A 15,904-nucleotide genomic window follows, 5' to 3' on the forward strand; every position below is an offset into this window, starting at 1 on the left:
CTAGCTAATTATATTATTAGAGTACATTATTATATGCCTACAAGGAATGATTTAAGTTGGTAAATATTTGAAATATGAACGTCACAATTTATTATCTGTACTTATATGGAATGATTTGAAGTGCTTAACAATATGACTAAACTCACTTCGAATAATGTTTTATGATTAAATGTTTATTGCAAGTGTTATAAATTTTGAATTAAATAAATGAATGTTAAAATAAAATTCTGTATTAATTATACCAACATAAATGTTTTGATTAAAAAAAATAATTCTAAATTAAGATTTTACCGAACTGGTGTGATATGGATCGTTGAAGTTTGGAATTGATATTCAAAAATGTACAAATAAAATTATAGTAGTCTACAATTATAAATTCATTTTGTTTCTTAAATTCTGCGTCGTCTGCCACTAGACTTATTCTTTTTTGTTATCCTTACCTTTAATATCTATACTCTGCTGATACGATTTACCCAATCAAATAAACTAAAAATTACTATAAGACACATCTTCATATTTGTAAGTTGACGAAGTCCATTCGTAAGAAACCAAGATTTTTAATGATTATTGATTACGAGAGTATTTTCATTTTATCTTTGAATAATAATTTAATTAAAAGTTTATTATAATGTTATTTTGTCTTCTAAAACCTATTCAGTTTCTTTGACTTTGTAATTAACATTCAATCCAGTTAACAATATAGTCCTAAAAGTCGTGGGATTTTAACTTAAATAATAATTTCTTATCATCAACAATATTACTTCTTCTGCCTGATATTATTCTTATTATTAGTATTATTATGCCGGAGTATTATTCTCCCTTCCTCATATTTGGTATTCCGTCCTTACTTGCTTTGGGTGAAAAAGTTTGGATGGTCCTAAATTACTTGCTCTCAATTTTGTCTGAAATGTATTTGTCCTATGCTTTCCTTACAACAGTTATGTACATAAGTAGATTCATAAGTAACAGTAGGTAGATACTAGATGGCTCTGTTTAGATATCGTTTAACAATATTAGAGAAATTTTAACGCTTAATTTATTAATAATAAAATTTAAAGATACATTTACAATGACATATTTTAAATCTCTAATACCATTTAGACAGCGGCCATTCTCTGACCTCTGATGTAGGTAAATATAGTTTGCGTCGAGAAACGTTTACAGATAATCATTGTTATTACATATGATTAAGAACTTGCGGAGCTTATTAGCCCATTCATCATAATTAATGTAATAAAAATAAAATGGTCTACTTCGCAGATCCTTGTATCAGGATACATAAAATGATCTACACGCAATGGAATGTAAGAATAGTGCAGCGCTTTGCCCGGATATTGGTTTAAGTCAACTCGCTTCTACTTGGTAGATGTTAACAATATGTGGTATCACGTTTTACCATATATTCATACTAATGTAGAATTTTCCTTTTTCTGCGTATTACCCGTCTCGGGAATATCTTGTGATAAGTATTTCAATCATATAGTTATCTCAGTTATGTACTTATCATGTTATTGTAGCTAAGAAAAAAATAAAGCTCGTACAGAATAAATTTAGATCGAAAATCAAACAATAGAAATGTCGTACCTAATGTCACATGTAATATATTATACATACATTTAATGTCTATCAATTCAATCCAGTTTAAAATTTACAATGTCTTTTTAATATTCAAATAAATTTTATGCATATATTAAATATTTTTCATGTTTCTTTTTTGCGTGCATATTCCAAGCCTTTTATGTTGCACCGAACAAGCTTCTTATGTTGCATATAAGCCGGTTGTAAATGATAACTCCTAGCCGGGTCGTAGAAAGGTCCCTGACTTAAATTAAGTATGACATAATATTCCTTTGAAAATATTTAAGCATTGAAAAAAATAAACCTTTTCGTATTATTACATATTTAAGCAAAGACTTAAAGAAAACATCCAAACTTAGTAAATATTAATATATAAAGAAAATGATTTTTTAAGATTTTCATGAGTACCTACTTCACACGTATTTTCACACATTTAAATAAAAATATATTTTTAGATCAAACTGAAATAAATTGATCATATTCTTAATATTTCCACCTGCCATTTAGTTTACTTTACTGTATTGAAAACTCTTAGGAGAGATAAGAATTTTATCTCCTGTTCCCGTGAATACCATAATCTAGTAAAATCGTTTTATTTTAAATAAATAAAAACTGAAAATATCTATATAACTTGAATTAATATATTTTAACGCTTACTTTTCACTTCCTTCACTTCAATAAATAATCTAAGAGTATGATTAAAACTGTTTTGATAATTGTATCAATCTTATGTTGGTATGCAAATATTACAATTTGAGATTAACTCAATAAACAGAGTACCCAGGCAACGTCATCCACACTAACACATACTTAAAAATTCGCGGAACGCTAACAGGTTTTCATAACTAAGGACTTATTCAGAAGAGCAACGATTGTACAATTTTAAGCAATTATTTTTTTTCAGACAATTTAGGTTTTTATATCCGCATCAAAATGACATATTATATTTTCCCTATTAGGCACTTACTTTATATTTAAACTATACTGTGAGACTCTTTTGAAGTCCACACATAATCGTCTATACTTTCCGAAATTGCGACTTTTATTTTCCGATATTAATGGGTTGGGCTTCATATTTCTGTACTATAAACTAGGTTATGATAAAGGTGCGGATTAAGTTACTATTGGCTTGTGAGGAAGTTAATGATATACAATTAATACGTGTATTAATAAACATAATATCGCTTTGCATTACTTATCGTTGTTACATGTAGTCATTGTCGTATAGAACGAAGCCATCGCAAACGTTCATGTGAATGCTGCCTTAGTTCATGAATGTCCATTTATGTATAGCTTTATAAACGCTGTCTCACCAAAACAATAACATTGTGGATGAGAAGTTTAAACGAGATGGCGGTCTCGTGTGTAATTGTGTTTGCTCTTTTAAACTATGTGACAGCTACTCCACATGATTATGCAAAAACCGGAGCTATAGCAAAAGGTCAGTTTATTTTCATTGTATGTTTATTTATTTTATTTCGTTCCGAAATATCAAATCATGGTAGCAAATATCAATCATAGACATTAGAACATTTGATATAGCTGTATAAAACCATTTTTATACCTTCTAATTAAATAGTTAACCTGTTGGTATATGGTTATTATATTTATAAGGGAAGTTAAAATTAACTTTAAAGACATAAAAAACAAAAAGATGGCAGAATTAATATTACATTCAGTGTGTTAAGGTTATGTGACGATATATTTAATATTATGTAATCTTGATAACGGACTTAAATAACTATTGTAACATGACCTTTTCTTATTTATAAATATTTCATAACTTTAAAAAACTGCATAAAAACATAAGTTAAAACTAAGTAGAAAAATCAGGGTTAATATCATTATTTATTCAAAACAACATATTTTCAGCTGAAGCACATGCTGTCGCAGGAGGTTTTGGTTCGCTACCAGTAATCCCTTTAAGTATACCGAGTGGCACTGGATATTCAGGAGGCTTCTCGAAATCTTCGTCATCTAGCTACGCTGCATCCAGTGCAAGTGCGAGTTCAAGCTCAAGTTCCTATAGTTTTAGCAGTAATAACGGAATAGCCGGTATTGGATGTAATACTGGTACCTGTAAAGGTAGTGAAAGTACCATACCATCATCAATTAACGGATCTCCCAATGGTCAAATAACATTTACACATGAAAGTAGCGAAGCGCAGGCCGCAGCTGAAGCGAAAGCTGCATCACAATCATCAACTTATTTTAGTAGCGGCAGTATTGCACCCTGTCAATCAGGCAATTGCTTTGGCCCGACAAAATGTGTTACAGGTCAGTGTAACAAATCTGCCGAAAATTTTTTGTCTAATGCCGCTGGAAGTGGAAGTGTAATACAAAGTGCAAATACTGATAAAACGCCAAAATGTGCGACAGGAAACTGTTTTCCAACCACAAATCAAGCAGCAGACAATATAAACAATTCAGATGATATTGAAGTGAACGTCGATGAAAACTTAAAACGCGGCTCTAACTCTTATAACTCCAAAAATCCACAATTTGACAATTCAATTAAAAGCTCTTCCTCGAATTCTCAGAAATGTAACGGTGCGAACTGTGATACATTTTTGGCTTTATCTCCAACGGACACCGCCCCGTCATTTGCTCCTGAAAAGCCAGCAACTCATCTAGTTACTCCTAATTTCAGACCGATATGTACATCCCATAATTGCCAAACAGACGCTACTCCGAATAACATTAATGGAAAACCTAGCAGTTATAATGTTCCCATTTTAGGAACCAATCCTAATTTTCAACAAAATATTCCCGTAAACCCTTCCACTAAACCATTTCCTAATATTCCATCAAGTGCGGGACACGAATCTAACTGTGGACCCAATGGCTGTGGGTCTAATATACAAACTATAACTGATTTTGGACTAAAAACTCCAAAATATTCACATGTTTCTAACCCACCACCACAGAATTTTGGGATTTTGTCTGGTGTAGCTCCAAAACCTTCATATAATACTTCCCCTTGTACTACTCCAAATTGTGGCAGTTTCCTATTGCCTAATGAAAATAATTCGGGTTGGACTAATAAAATAAAACCAAGCGACTTGACTTCAGTAAACCACAATGCTCCAACTTATACCAATGTCGTTGGAAGTAACACAGGATCCACTACGCAATATCCAGGACACACTGGCACTGGAAATTTTTATAACGTTGCTAACAATAAGGTTCCTTCCTACTTAGGTGATTTCAATACACCTAAAGGATCTTTGAATGGTGTTGTTTTTCCAAGTATATCAAGCACAGTTAAACCAAATTTAGTCACTGAATCGAGTCTTCCAAAGTATACAGGTGGATTTGGAGGGCCAAAAGGACCTGTAGATGCAGCAATTCGTCCAGGATCTCTTATCACACATAAACCTCATGTGAATGAAGCGCCCACTGAATCTAACCTACCTCGGTACACCGGCGGTTTTGGTGGACCCAGTGGATCTGTTACAGCCGCATTAAAACCAGGACTCTTTACAACATCCAAACCAAACGTGGATATAAAACCTGCACCTGAAACAGTCTACACGGGAGGATTCAGTGGATTGAACATGAATAAACCCTTAATAAACACCAACCCTACACATGGTAGTGGTTATACAATACCAAATTACTTGAACACTGGAGTTTCCACCTTTACGACACCATCAACAACTTTTGTTACTAATCTTGATCATCAAGTTGCGGTCAATTCTCATAATTTACAAAATCCCATAAATGAAAAGGAAAAGCTACCAAAATATACAGGTGGTTTTGGTGGACCACAGGGAATATTAAATCCAAATGAATTTACCATGCCCTCAAAATTACCTTCTGTCTTTCCAACGTCGCCTTGTGCTACAACTGGTTGCAACTCAAAACCTGTTTTAAATGAAAACCACAACAACGCTGACGTCAGTGCTAATGCTCAGGCAAATGCTAAAGATGTTGTTTATTCTGGCGGATTTGGCGGTCCATCAGGTGTATTAGAACCTTCTGAAAAAGACCAGAATATTAATACGGGGAAAAATAAACAAGATAGTGTCGAATCTGATATCAAAACGAACAGTTATATACATCAAAAAACACCTAGCCACGATTCAACCAACATACAAGCTAATGCTGGACTTGAAACCGTCGATGCTAGTGGTGGAACTAAATATAACACCCAGAATGCTGATACCAATTTGCATATTCAGAATAACCAATTCCCCAATAAAGGTATGAATGAAAATAGCAACTCTGAAAAAGACGGCGAATTAAATGAATATATTAAACAAGCCAATAGCGCAGGTTCTTCTCCAGGGGTAGGATTACAATACAGTGGATCTCCAATGTCACCAGATCTTAATGCAAATATAGATAAAAAGGAAGACGCAGAAACTATGCTCAACGATTATATAAAACAAGCCAATTTTGCAGGAGCTTTTGCGAAGGCGGGAGCACAATCAAATGCAAATAGCGCGTCGTCAGCTGTAGATGCAAACGCTTATGGCAATTCCGATAATGGCAATATGTTAAATGATTATATTAAACAAGCTAATATCGCCAGCGCATTTGCCAGCGCTGGGGCAGAATCTAATGTTGGTGATCAAGAGAACTTCGTAGCGTTATCTGGTTCACAAGCTAACCTTAATTCAGGTTGTAATGCGTGTAAATCAAGTTTAAATTCGGGAGCTGTTGCTGGAGCCACAGCTGCGGCAAAAGGTCATTCTAGTGCAAGCAGCTGGGCAAATGGAAAAAGTCTTACTAGTGGAACAGCCGCAGCCTATGCTGCAGCAGGGGCTTCAGTAAAAGGAGGTAAATTGTTGTCACATGATATTTTTATCCATTTTCTTTTGTACGAATACGAAACTGATTTTAAACTTTTCTGAAATATGTATAATATATATAACCGTACAACAGTCTTTTAACTTATTTAGTGTAATTTATTTATTTTTCAGGTTATGGAAGAAGATAAAAGATTGATGATGATTCTAATATTAAAATCAAAAATGTGACTAACGCTAGAGTTTGTTGAACTTCTAAGACTTATGACTTATGGTAATCTATACGCTTGTGATATTTAAGTGAGATAGACCTACGTTTTTTAATTATATTTTGTTATTGAGAATTATGTAGTGAACAAAATAAACATTTTTATTTTTATTTGTGGTATTTCTCATTTTATCCAAATAAAATTTCATGTTATTCAACGAAATATAGTATAGCAGAATTAACTCGAGCACAAATATTTTTAATCAAATAACATTGTTTTCTGAATCCGCAGAGCTTAAAATAAATATGAATCACAGAAACATTTCGACAATCTGTATTGACCAACTAGATTATTATCTTAAAATAACCATTTAAAACTTGATGCTAGGCTTTCCAAGTAATTATGCGCCTACTTATTATTTGTTATACATCCTCATAAGATAATAAAACAAATACAAATGAATGATGTTTATTATCTAAGATATCTGAGTCAGTCGACATCCGTGTTCCGCGTCGACTCACCTGAAGTCAATGTCAATAGTGACGACCAAAGAGGATTAATGTTGCAGTTAATAAAAATAAAATGATAGAAAACAGCCTGACATTAACATAGAAATAATAAGACCTAACAATTTCTAAAACACTGAGTTTCTCTCGCTACTTTACTCGATCAATTTAACATATTTTAATTAACAGTAAATTTCCTATATAAAAATTTTATATCATATTGTTACATGTCAAATAACAAAGAGAAATTTTGCATTTATATTTATTTAATAAGAAGATAGTCGAGACTTTAAATTAATTGTTACAAACATGAATATAAAACTATTTATATTAAAACGGTTGCGACGTGATTTACCTATGTATATACTTATGTATGTTTTCGTTCATGAGGTATTCAAATCGATTGAATACAAAATAGACAATCACAATTTAATTGTATATATTATGGGAACTTTATTAGAATTAATATTATTGTTTATTAATTCTACTCTGAAGTGAACTTAAATATACAAAGTCGTGTCTATTGTTCCATCTAACAAGGCTGCGAGCGAGTTATTTAACATAAATTATTCATGATTTTGATTATTCTTTACACCCACGGATTAATTCTACGAATAGCTTAAAGTATGTACGTTAAAATTGGAAATACATACATAATTGATTAATTATAAATAAAAGTTTTGAACAAAAAAAAACAGTGTTTATCGCCTATTTTTCTATTTCTAATTTATAAACTTAATAACTAAAATATTTTTAAATTTTTATAGAATATAAAGAATCAAACATATATAATGATATCTAGAAACATGCGTGTCGAATTTTTAATAACTCTGTAATTGGTACCACTTTTAAAACATTTTATACCATAAAATGACTTACTAAATCCTAAATAGTATAAGTATATCTACGTACAGACAAAAACTGAATCTGTGTTCATTAAATATTGATATACTTAGGTATGTTAGATATATTTTTCTTTACACAAAATGATCTTGAACTTTAAAGCTCTTGTTTTTTTTCCCTTATTTTTTTCACAAGTAATTCCTTTTATTTAATAAATACCATAATAGTATAAAGAATAAAACTAATATTTCTGTGCGTGGTTGTATGAGTAAAGCGTCATTTCTTTTTCGATCAGTCATCATTTACAACAATGGATTGTGAAGTTTGAACCTTTAGTGCCGGATAAATCATTTGGCATACGGCAGATACATTTTTGACGGTCTGAATCATGACTGTATTGTGTACATATGTATAATAATTTAGTCACTAACTTATGCCAATTTTAAATTGTTTTTAACGTGGTGCAAACATGACGTCATTAAATTTTTCCAATAACATCGTTCAGTTATTTACGTACTATAAAAATACTATGAGGCCATGGACTTATATATTAATATATATATATATATATATATATGTGTAATAAAAATGAGTGTGTCTTGCACCAATATGTGCGAGCTGACAAATAAAGTACGACTATATCGATTTAATTGTTATTCTATATTATAATTTTTAGAAATAGCTTTAGTTGAATAATGTTACAATAATCTAAAAAATAATTTCCTTCCAGTAGAAAATTCCGCTTTTGGGGACATAAAACATTATATTTTGGAAATCTCTATGTTCTCATGAAAACTTTTCTTTCATCTTCTTATGAAAGTGTTACAAATATTGTGTTTTTCCAAAAAAATATTCATTTATCTATCTTCTTTGTCCTCCTTAAAGTAATCCCCAATAGATATCCCCATGTAGTTATAAGTTTTACTAATACTTAAATATTTTTTTCTTTTATCTTGTTTAGCTCTCCCTGCGATGCCGTTTTTATCTTCTCAATTGCATCCCATCGTCGTCCTTTCCTAGTCTTAATGGAATATGGTGTCTTCCGCACCATTAGTTTGGTGTTTTTAGGCAAAAAATTTCTAGAGGTGGCACAGCCTAGCTGTGGTCACATTACTGCTGCTCGAATATGGACTGACTCAACCGGGGAAGTACCACTCTCTCACAGAAGATTGGCGTGAAGTAGCTTTTAGCGGCTGCGTTTTGTCCGATAAATGAGAGAACCGGTTGCCATTTCCCTGTTTCCACCCTTTACTGCCATTTCCTTATTCCCACCCCTCCCTTTTCTTCAAACATCAAGATTGGTAACGCAACGCAGATGTTGCGGATGTCCATGGGCGACGGTCACTACTGCTCGTTTGCCACCTTTGACATAAAAAAAAATTACGCACAAACACCGCTGAGTCAGCGGGGACGCCCGTAGTGGGTGGACGACCTGATCGTGAAGCAAATATAAATTTTTGTTCTTCCACAAATCAGTGCGTTTCTAGTGTGGACTGCTTCCCACAAATAATTTTCAGTTCATTTACTGTTTTATTCTGTTAAGAAGTCATGATGCACCACCATAGAAAAATGTATGCAAAACCTTGACGTTCTTCTTAAAATTTGTGTGCTTTTCCCAGTCTTAAACCGTGCTAACTTCTTCAAGGATGAGTGGGTCTTGGTTTTTACGTCATAACTATAAACTTTGTTACCAGCTATGATAGTCTGGAATAAATTTAGTTAACCGCGAAGAGAGGCATCATTGTTAATGAGATACCATCGCGGTTTTAATTGAGCAATTATGATACGAATTTTACAGTGACTCGTCCAATACTCAAAACTTTGGTAAAAATCAAGTACATATATATGAGCCAGTAGATATATTTAGATCTTTAGAAAACATCTCTACCGATCATTGGCAACAATTGATTTTTTCAATTTGAAGTGCTAAGGCATCCCCATACTCTCTTACTCTCGTTGCTCTCTTTGTCGCGAATATCTTGTCAAGTCTGCCGTCATTGTCTGCCACACATAAATACTACCTCAGGCTAAATCGGCGTCATAAAATTTCGTTTACAATATAACAAACCTTTATCCTTTCTTTTGAAATGTAAAAATCTATGACGAGCCAAAGTGCCTGCAAAAAACAGATATCAAAATTAATATACTTGAGTTAAGTTGGGAACATAGGTACTAGGTAGGTATGTGCCTACATAATGCCATAAAAAATCTATAGTCGAATATATTTTTAATTATATTTATAGGTTTTATCATAAGAATCACAAAGGAATTTAAAAAATCTTCAACCAAAATTGCACTCTTTAACTCATTGATACGCAGTAAACTGGAATATTGTTCTGTTGTATGGAATCCGCAATATCAAACACATAGAGACAGAATCGAGAGAGTACAGAAGAAGTTCTTACGTCACCTGGCCTACAAAGATAAAGTCTTAAGACAGAATGACAGATTTGTTAAATCTTTACCATACGCCTTCCCTGTGTAATCGTAGAAAATTAATAGATTTATGTTTTCTTCACAGAATTGTGAACGGTGATCTTGATAGTGCAAATTTGTTAGAGAGAGTTGGATTGGCGATACCAAAATATAACTAAAGGAGCCACATAAGGAATAAACATACGTTCAGGGAAAGGTTTGCTAGGACTAACATCGGCCGTAATGCTCCCATCAACAGAATGATTCTAACTTATAATAACGTATTTAAAGGAGCTGGGTTAGATATTTTCAAGCATTCTCTGTTACCTTTCAAAAGACTAGCAAAAGGCTATCTGACTACTTGAGGTTAGTCTCAGTAATTCTACGAAGTAAGGTCTCTGTGGAATATACTGCGCAAGAATGTCTTGGTTTTTGGGCTTAGTATTATCATAATTTTTTATTACTACTCTATTATCAGCCCAGTATTATTATTGCGTTTTGATTATGATTTGTGATCACACTTTTTCTTTTTTTGGTTCTCGTTACTTTTTCCTTAAGTCAGTGCTTGTAATTGTTTTACTTTATTTGTACCTCATTTTTTACCAATTGTTGCTTTCAACTGTATCACATTTGCTATTGTTTAAGATTATTATTAGATTATTATTATTATTACTATTTTTTTTTGTTCGTGAGTGAACATACAAAGAATGTTATTTTATTACATATCATGTACATGCGAATGTCGAGTTAGCCTATAAGTGGGGTGTACAATTAATGCATGTAACAAATTAAATAATTTAGTGTTAATTAAGACTAAGAACTAAAATTGTATACAACGTTGGCTTCCTATTTAAATAAATAAATAAATATTTAGTTCGCAAAAGTCGCAATACCTTTTGAACAAATTACATATTTCTTAATTATTTTATTTACCACAAAATTAATAAAAATCTAATAATAATATTTAGCTTAATAAAAAATTAAGTTTAATAAAAATGTTCGCTTAATTATCGTTTTAAAAATAATCGAAAATGTAAATGTACCCTATTTTAATGAAATATATATAGTACATAAATCATGAATGAACAAGTTTTGTTGTAGTAACAATACGTTAAATAGGCTCGATAGTTTTAGCCTTGTACTTAAAAAAACTTGAGATACCTCGTTGAGATAACTTGAGATAACTCGTTATAATCATCTTACTATTATAAAAAAAGAAATGTGTAGTTTTGCCTTTTTTTGTGATGTGAGTTTGTACGTTTTTATAATATCGTCAAAATACATTTCGTATATTGCTGGACTTTATTAATCTTAAGTTTAACAAAGTTTGTACAGTATTATAAAAAACGTTATACTGAAATGTCAAAAGAAAAATATTTTTTTATAATTTTTTACATATTTTATTTACACAAAAAAACTTTCATACAAAACCTAATTTAAAATAATATTTTCAAACCATTTATTATCCATACCGTCTGTAGTGGTTGAGAAGCGTAGGTATTTTCCAATATTGACCTTGTTTACTTTTTTCATTACAAATTCATATTGTTCTTTAAGACTTTTTGCTATAACTTCTGATCAGGCGCTTCTGCAAATATAATCAAATACTAATAATAAATATTTTACTTGTGCAAATATAAATGTTGTACATATGTACATATTTTATGTCATTTGTTATGTCTTTACGTAACTATGTCTATTTTTTATGTAAATATTATACATATACTATGTCTCAAGCCATTCAAACAAATTTCACATGCTTTTGAAACAAGTAAATAATATAGAAACCGATACTTGCTTTAATACAGCCTGACCGGAATTTTAATGGAAATTCGGCAAATACAGAGTTGAATGGGATGCGAAAAGACAGTAAATATTATAAACGTTATTTTTAAAAAATATTGGTTCTCTTTCTTTGAAAAGAGCGAAAACAATCTCAATACATTTAGAGAATTCCGTACACATTACAAGCGATAATACAATGATTGTGTTTTGAAACAGTTTAAGTCTTTCTGTTATAAAAAGTTCCTCGTACCTATGCTTACTCAGTTACTTACTAACTTAATCAGTATAAAAGTTTCTTACCTATTAGTTGAAACTTATTTCGTTTCTAAAGGAACGCATAATAACAATAGGTGGAGATGGGAAACAAGATTTTCGTGAGACAGACGCATTTTATAACGAAAGGAATTTAAAATGAAATTATGTTTTTCGTATATGCTAGGCGGTTTTATTACTATTATTTTTCCAACTTTTCGATTACTTTACAGCCACTGTAAACTCGTGCAGACGAGATAAAAGTTTCAGTGACTGTAACGGGATGGGAATTTTTTGGAAATATTAATATTTTTGGTTTAAATTTATGATATTTTCGTAAAATTGTATAGTGGTTTTAAAAATCACTAAGATATCAGACTATATAAGCTTGACTAAAGGTTAACATACATGTTTGTAAGCATTTCGTTAATGCTTTAAATTTAAACCAATATCTTTAATGATCATAATCTCCTGTTAATAGTTCTGCTTATTATAATATCTCGGTTTCTGCTAACAGCCGGCTCACTTTTTATCGTCGGGTGTAACAGTAGGCACTTCACTTTACTTTTATCTCCATACATACTATCTTTTAAAAACTTTTAATAACATTCATCCTCTTTGTTATGCTTTCTTTGATGATGATAATTGATTTGTTGTTGATGTCTTTAAGAATTTAATGAAATCATAGACATAATCTCAATCTATTCTTTAAATTTAAATATAAAATTTAAACATAGAAATCACAAATCTTTATAAAGTTTGTTTGGTTTGATTAAGTCGCGTTGAAAATCATTTTCAAAATTAGTGCTTCGACTTTAGCATCAGATCATAAAGATTAAGATTATAATAAAGCAGTAGCCTCAGCTGTGATGTCCAATTAGGGTTGCTGATATTTTATAGAATATTGCAATTTTAATTACAGTTGAACTTTTTACTATTAACTTGCTAATAATAAAAACATTGCTAATAAACTTATTTGATTATACAGATGTTTTTCAACACTTAATAAAGTAGTATATCCGAAATATATTGGTTTCATTTAAATGAATAAAACTGGCGAAATTTTAAGATCTCATTACTTAATAAAGTAGTTCGCTTACTTATATTCATGTCTCATCTTACAGAACTTAGTTGAAATAGCTGTCGGTGATTTAAAAAAAAGCTGAAATTATTCCCTTTTGCTAAATGTAGTTTTAATTACATTCTTGTACTTATGCCTATTTAAAATTAAGATTTTTTCTTCACCTGATGTTGATGATAGATACATTTATAATATTTTATTTTTATTTTCATATTAATTATATAAGGTGGCAACCGGAGGTTCCAGGAAAACTACAAAACATACTTATATGTATATTATAATAAAAAATTACATATTAAAACTTATAACCTATACCTAAGACTACATGATTGCCCCGATGTTAGGATAGCAATACCATTCCATAGCTTGTGAGGTGTCAGGAATCTTCTGGTTCACACGGCTTGGTGTTGGTTCCGCGGAGTCAGCGGCGTCACTTGTTATATGATATTTTATCTATACAACGATGTTACCCCGGCGATGTTCATTTATTTTATAATATGTAGCGCGTACATAACATATTCGAGAATGTTGTGTTTACTGTGTCCTATAATTGATATGATGAAATATAACTGAGTTTCCAAATATTTAGTTGCCGTTCCCGCATACCTAATACCTTACCTTAAAATATATGGCTAATAAAATAGACAAAGTCGATCTCGAAGAATGAACCCAAAATGATCTAAATACATAGTTTTCAACATTTTTATACGGTTGATTGAATATAAAATGTGCTCTGAAAAATTGTTTATAATTTGTTTACCTATCAAAAGGAAATATTTTTTACAAATTCTTTACCTGAATTCAATAATATGTAGATAATACACCAAGCAAATAGTTAATACTGATACTATGAGGATACTCCGGTTCACAAAAAATATTATATCGAGACAATGCTTCAGAAAATAACCTAAATCATTTGACTTATAAAGAAAGAATCGTTTAATTTTATAACAATTGTATTGTATAACGTGTTCGCTGTTGTTCGCTCTCTTGTATTGCTCATACTTCAACTATTGTATCCCACGAATGTGGTCCACTAGCAGATTGTGAATGAAATACATTATTTAACGTGTACGCTTTTGATAATTTAAAAAAAAAATACACATAGCTATAAATAAAATGCGATTTAAGATCATATTGTGAACCGTAATCAATCTTTGGCAAGCTAAGACGTAATCATTATCATTGTTCAACAATGCTAATATTTTTTTTGTATTTCGACGCGATAGTGCTTGACTGTCATTTCACACGTTGGAAGATGTGTATGCACTGCCTCAGTAGCAGGCTATTCACTTTTTTTTAAGAATTCCAGATTATAATGTGTAGGAAACACAGACGCAGGCAACTTATTAAATCCCTTGCTGTATGCATGAGAAAGAAGGAAGCGTTTAGCTTCGTCCGGTTGCGAGGAAGATCTACAACGAAAGGATGGAGGCTCAACATGCCTCTGGTTGTTCGATGAGAGAAAGGGGTTCCGAGAATTAAATGACATTTATGAGTCGGAATTGAAAATAATATTAGAAATTGTCTTGTTTAGTACGAAAGCTATCATGAAGCATATGTTGAGGAATTGGATGGACCGAGGATCTACCGTCAACTTCAGATACGAAAAGCGCTACTATTGAAATGTTTAACTAAAATTGCATTGAGGGATAACATTCAGAAATAAAGTGTCTTTGTTTGTAAAATCTTATTTTACTGTTTTTTTTTAGTCTCCTCGTAGTTACATATTAAAAATGCATTTAAATCTTATTTAATCAAAACAGTTTTATGAAGTTATTTTTTTGTTAGAAAACCAATTTGAATAATTAAAATTTCTAGAATTAAAGTCGCTTTTTACCAACGACTCAGTTTAAACCATTCGAACCTATTAGAATAAAATGTTATAAAACAACAACTCGTCCAGACGTTAACGATTTTTTATTACAAAGACGGTGTTTCTTTTAGGTTTGAGGTAATATATGCGCGTCTGCTTCACGCAGCTCAGTTGCAAAATAAGTGTACCACTAAAATTCAGAACGTATTGCTCATAAATAATGTGTTCGAATAATTTAAAGAATCCAACTATACATTTCAATTGTACTTTTTTATGTTATTGTAAGAGAAATTGAAGCTACTAACTACCTCAATGATGAATTTTCATAAATTAACATCAATTGTTTAATAACATCAACATGAAAGAATATTCGTATTATTTCTATACAAACATTTTGTGGATGTGTCAGTTGAAATTTTTTTAAATAAACTTAACAAATTGTATCCATTAATATCATTCTTCTGGCACATCGCAGCTTTTAGTTTTGACCGATTAAACAAGTTATTCAATCGACCCATTGACCACTTTCCATATCATTACACTAATCATTGAACTTTACGTTAGATCCAAAGATAATAAATGCTATTTATAAATCTGTAAGAATTGTCAAAAATATATATATTCAGAATGTTATTTATGATTACAAAAATATATGTTTTTAATAT

The 15,904-nt window shown here is 31.1% G+C and overlaps 1 protein-coding gene across 1 annotated transcript; it reads left to right on the top strand.

Moving 5' to 3' along the window:
* Window positions 1-2,868: 2,868 nt before the first annotated feature.
* LOC116778932 (uncharacterized) lies at window positions 2,869-6,711 on the top strand. The gene is made up of 3 exons (XM_032673031.2): window positions 2,869-3,019; window positions 3,451-6,363; window positions 6,507-6,711. The coding sequence occupies exons 1-3, from the start codon at window positions 2,911-2,913 to the stop codon at window positions 6,521-6,523; spliced, it is 3,039 nt and encodes a 1,012-aa protein (XP_032528922.2). The 5' UTR covers window positions 2,869-2,910; the 3' UTR covers window positions 6,524-6,711.
* The last annotated feature ends 9,193 nt before the right edge of the window (window positions 6,712-15,904 follow it).

This window comes from Danaus plexippus, chromosome 6 (genome assembly GCF_018135715.1).
Source record: "Danaus plexippus chromosome 6, MEX_DaPlex, whole genome shotgun sequence".
Taxonomy (NCBI): Eukaryota; Metazoa; Arthropoda; class Insecta; order Lepidoptera; family Nymphalidae; genus Danaus; species Danaus plexippus.

Coding starts and splice junctions, on each gene's coding strand:
- LOC116778932 (XM_032673031.2), top strand. CDS start 2,911: ATGAGAAGTTTAAACGAGATGGCGGTCTCGTGTGTAATTGTGTTTGCT. Junction 3,020..3,450: donor AACCGGAGCTATAGCAAAAG/GTCAGTTTATTT, acceptor ACATATTTTCAG/CTGAAGCACATGCTGTCGCA.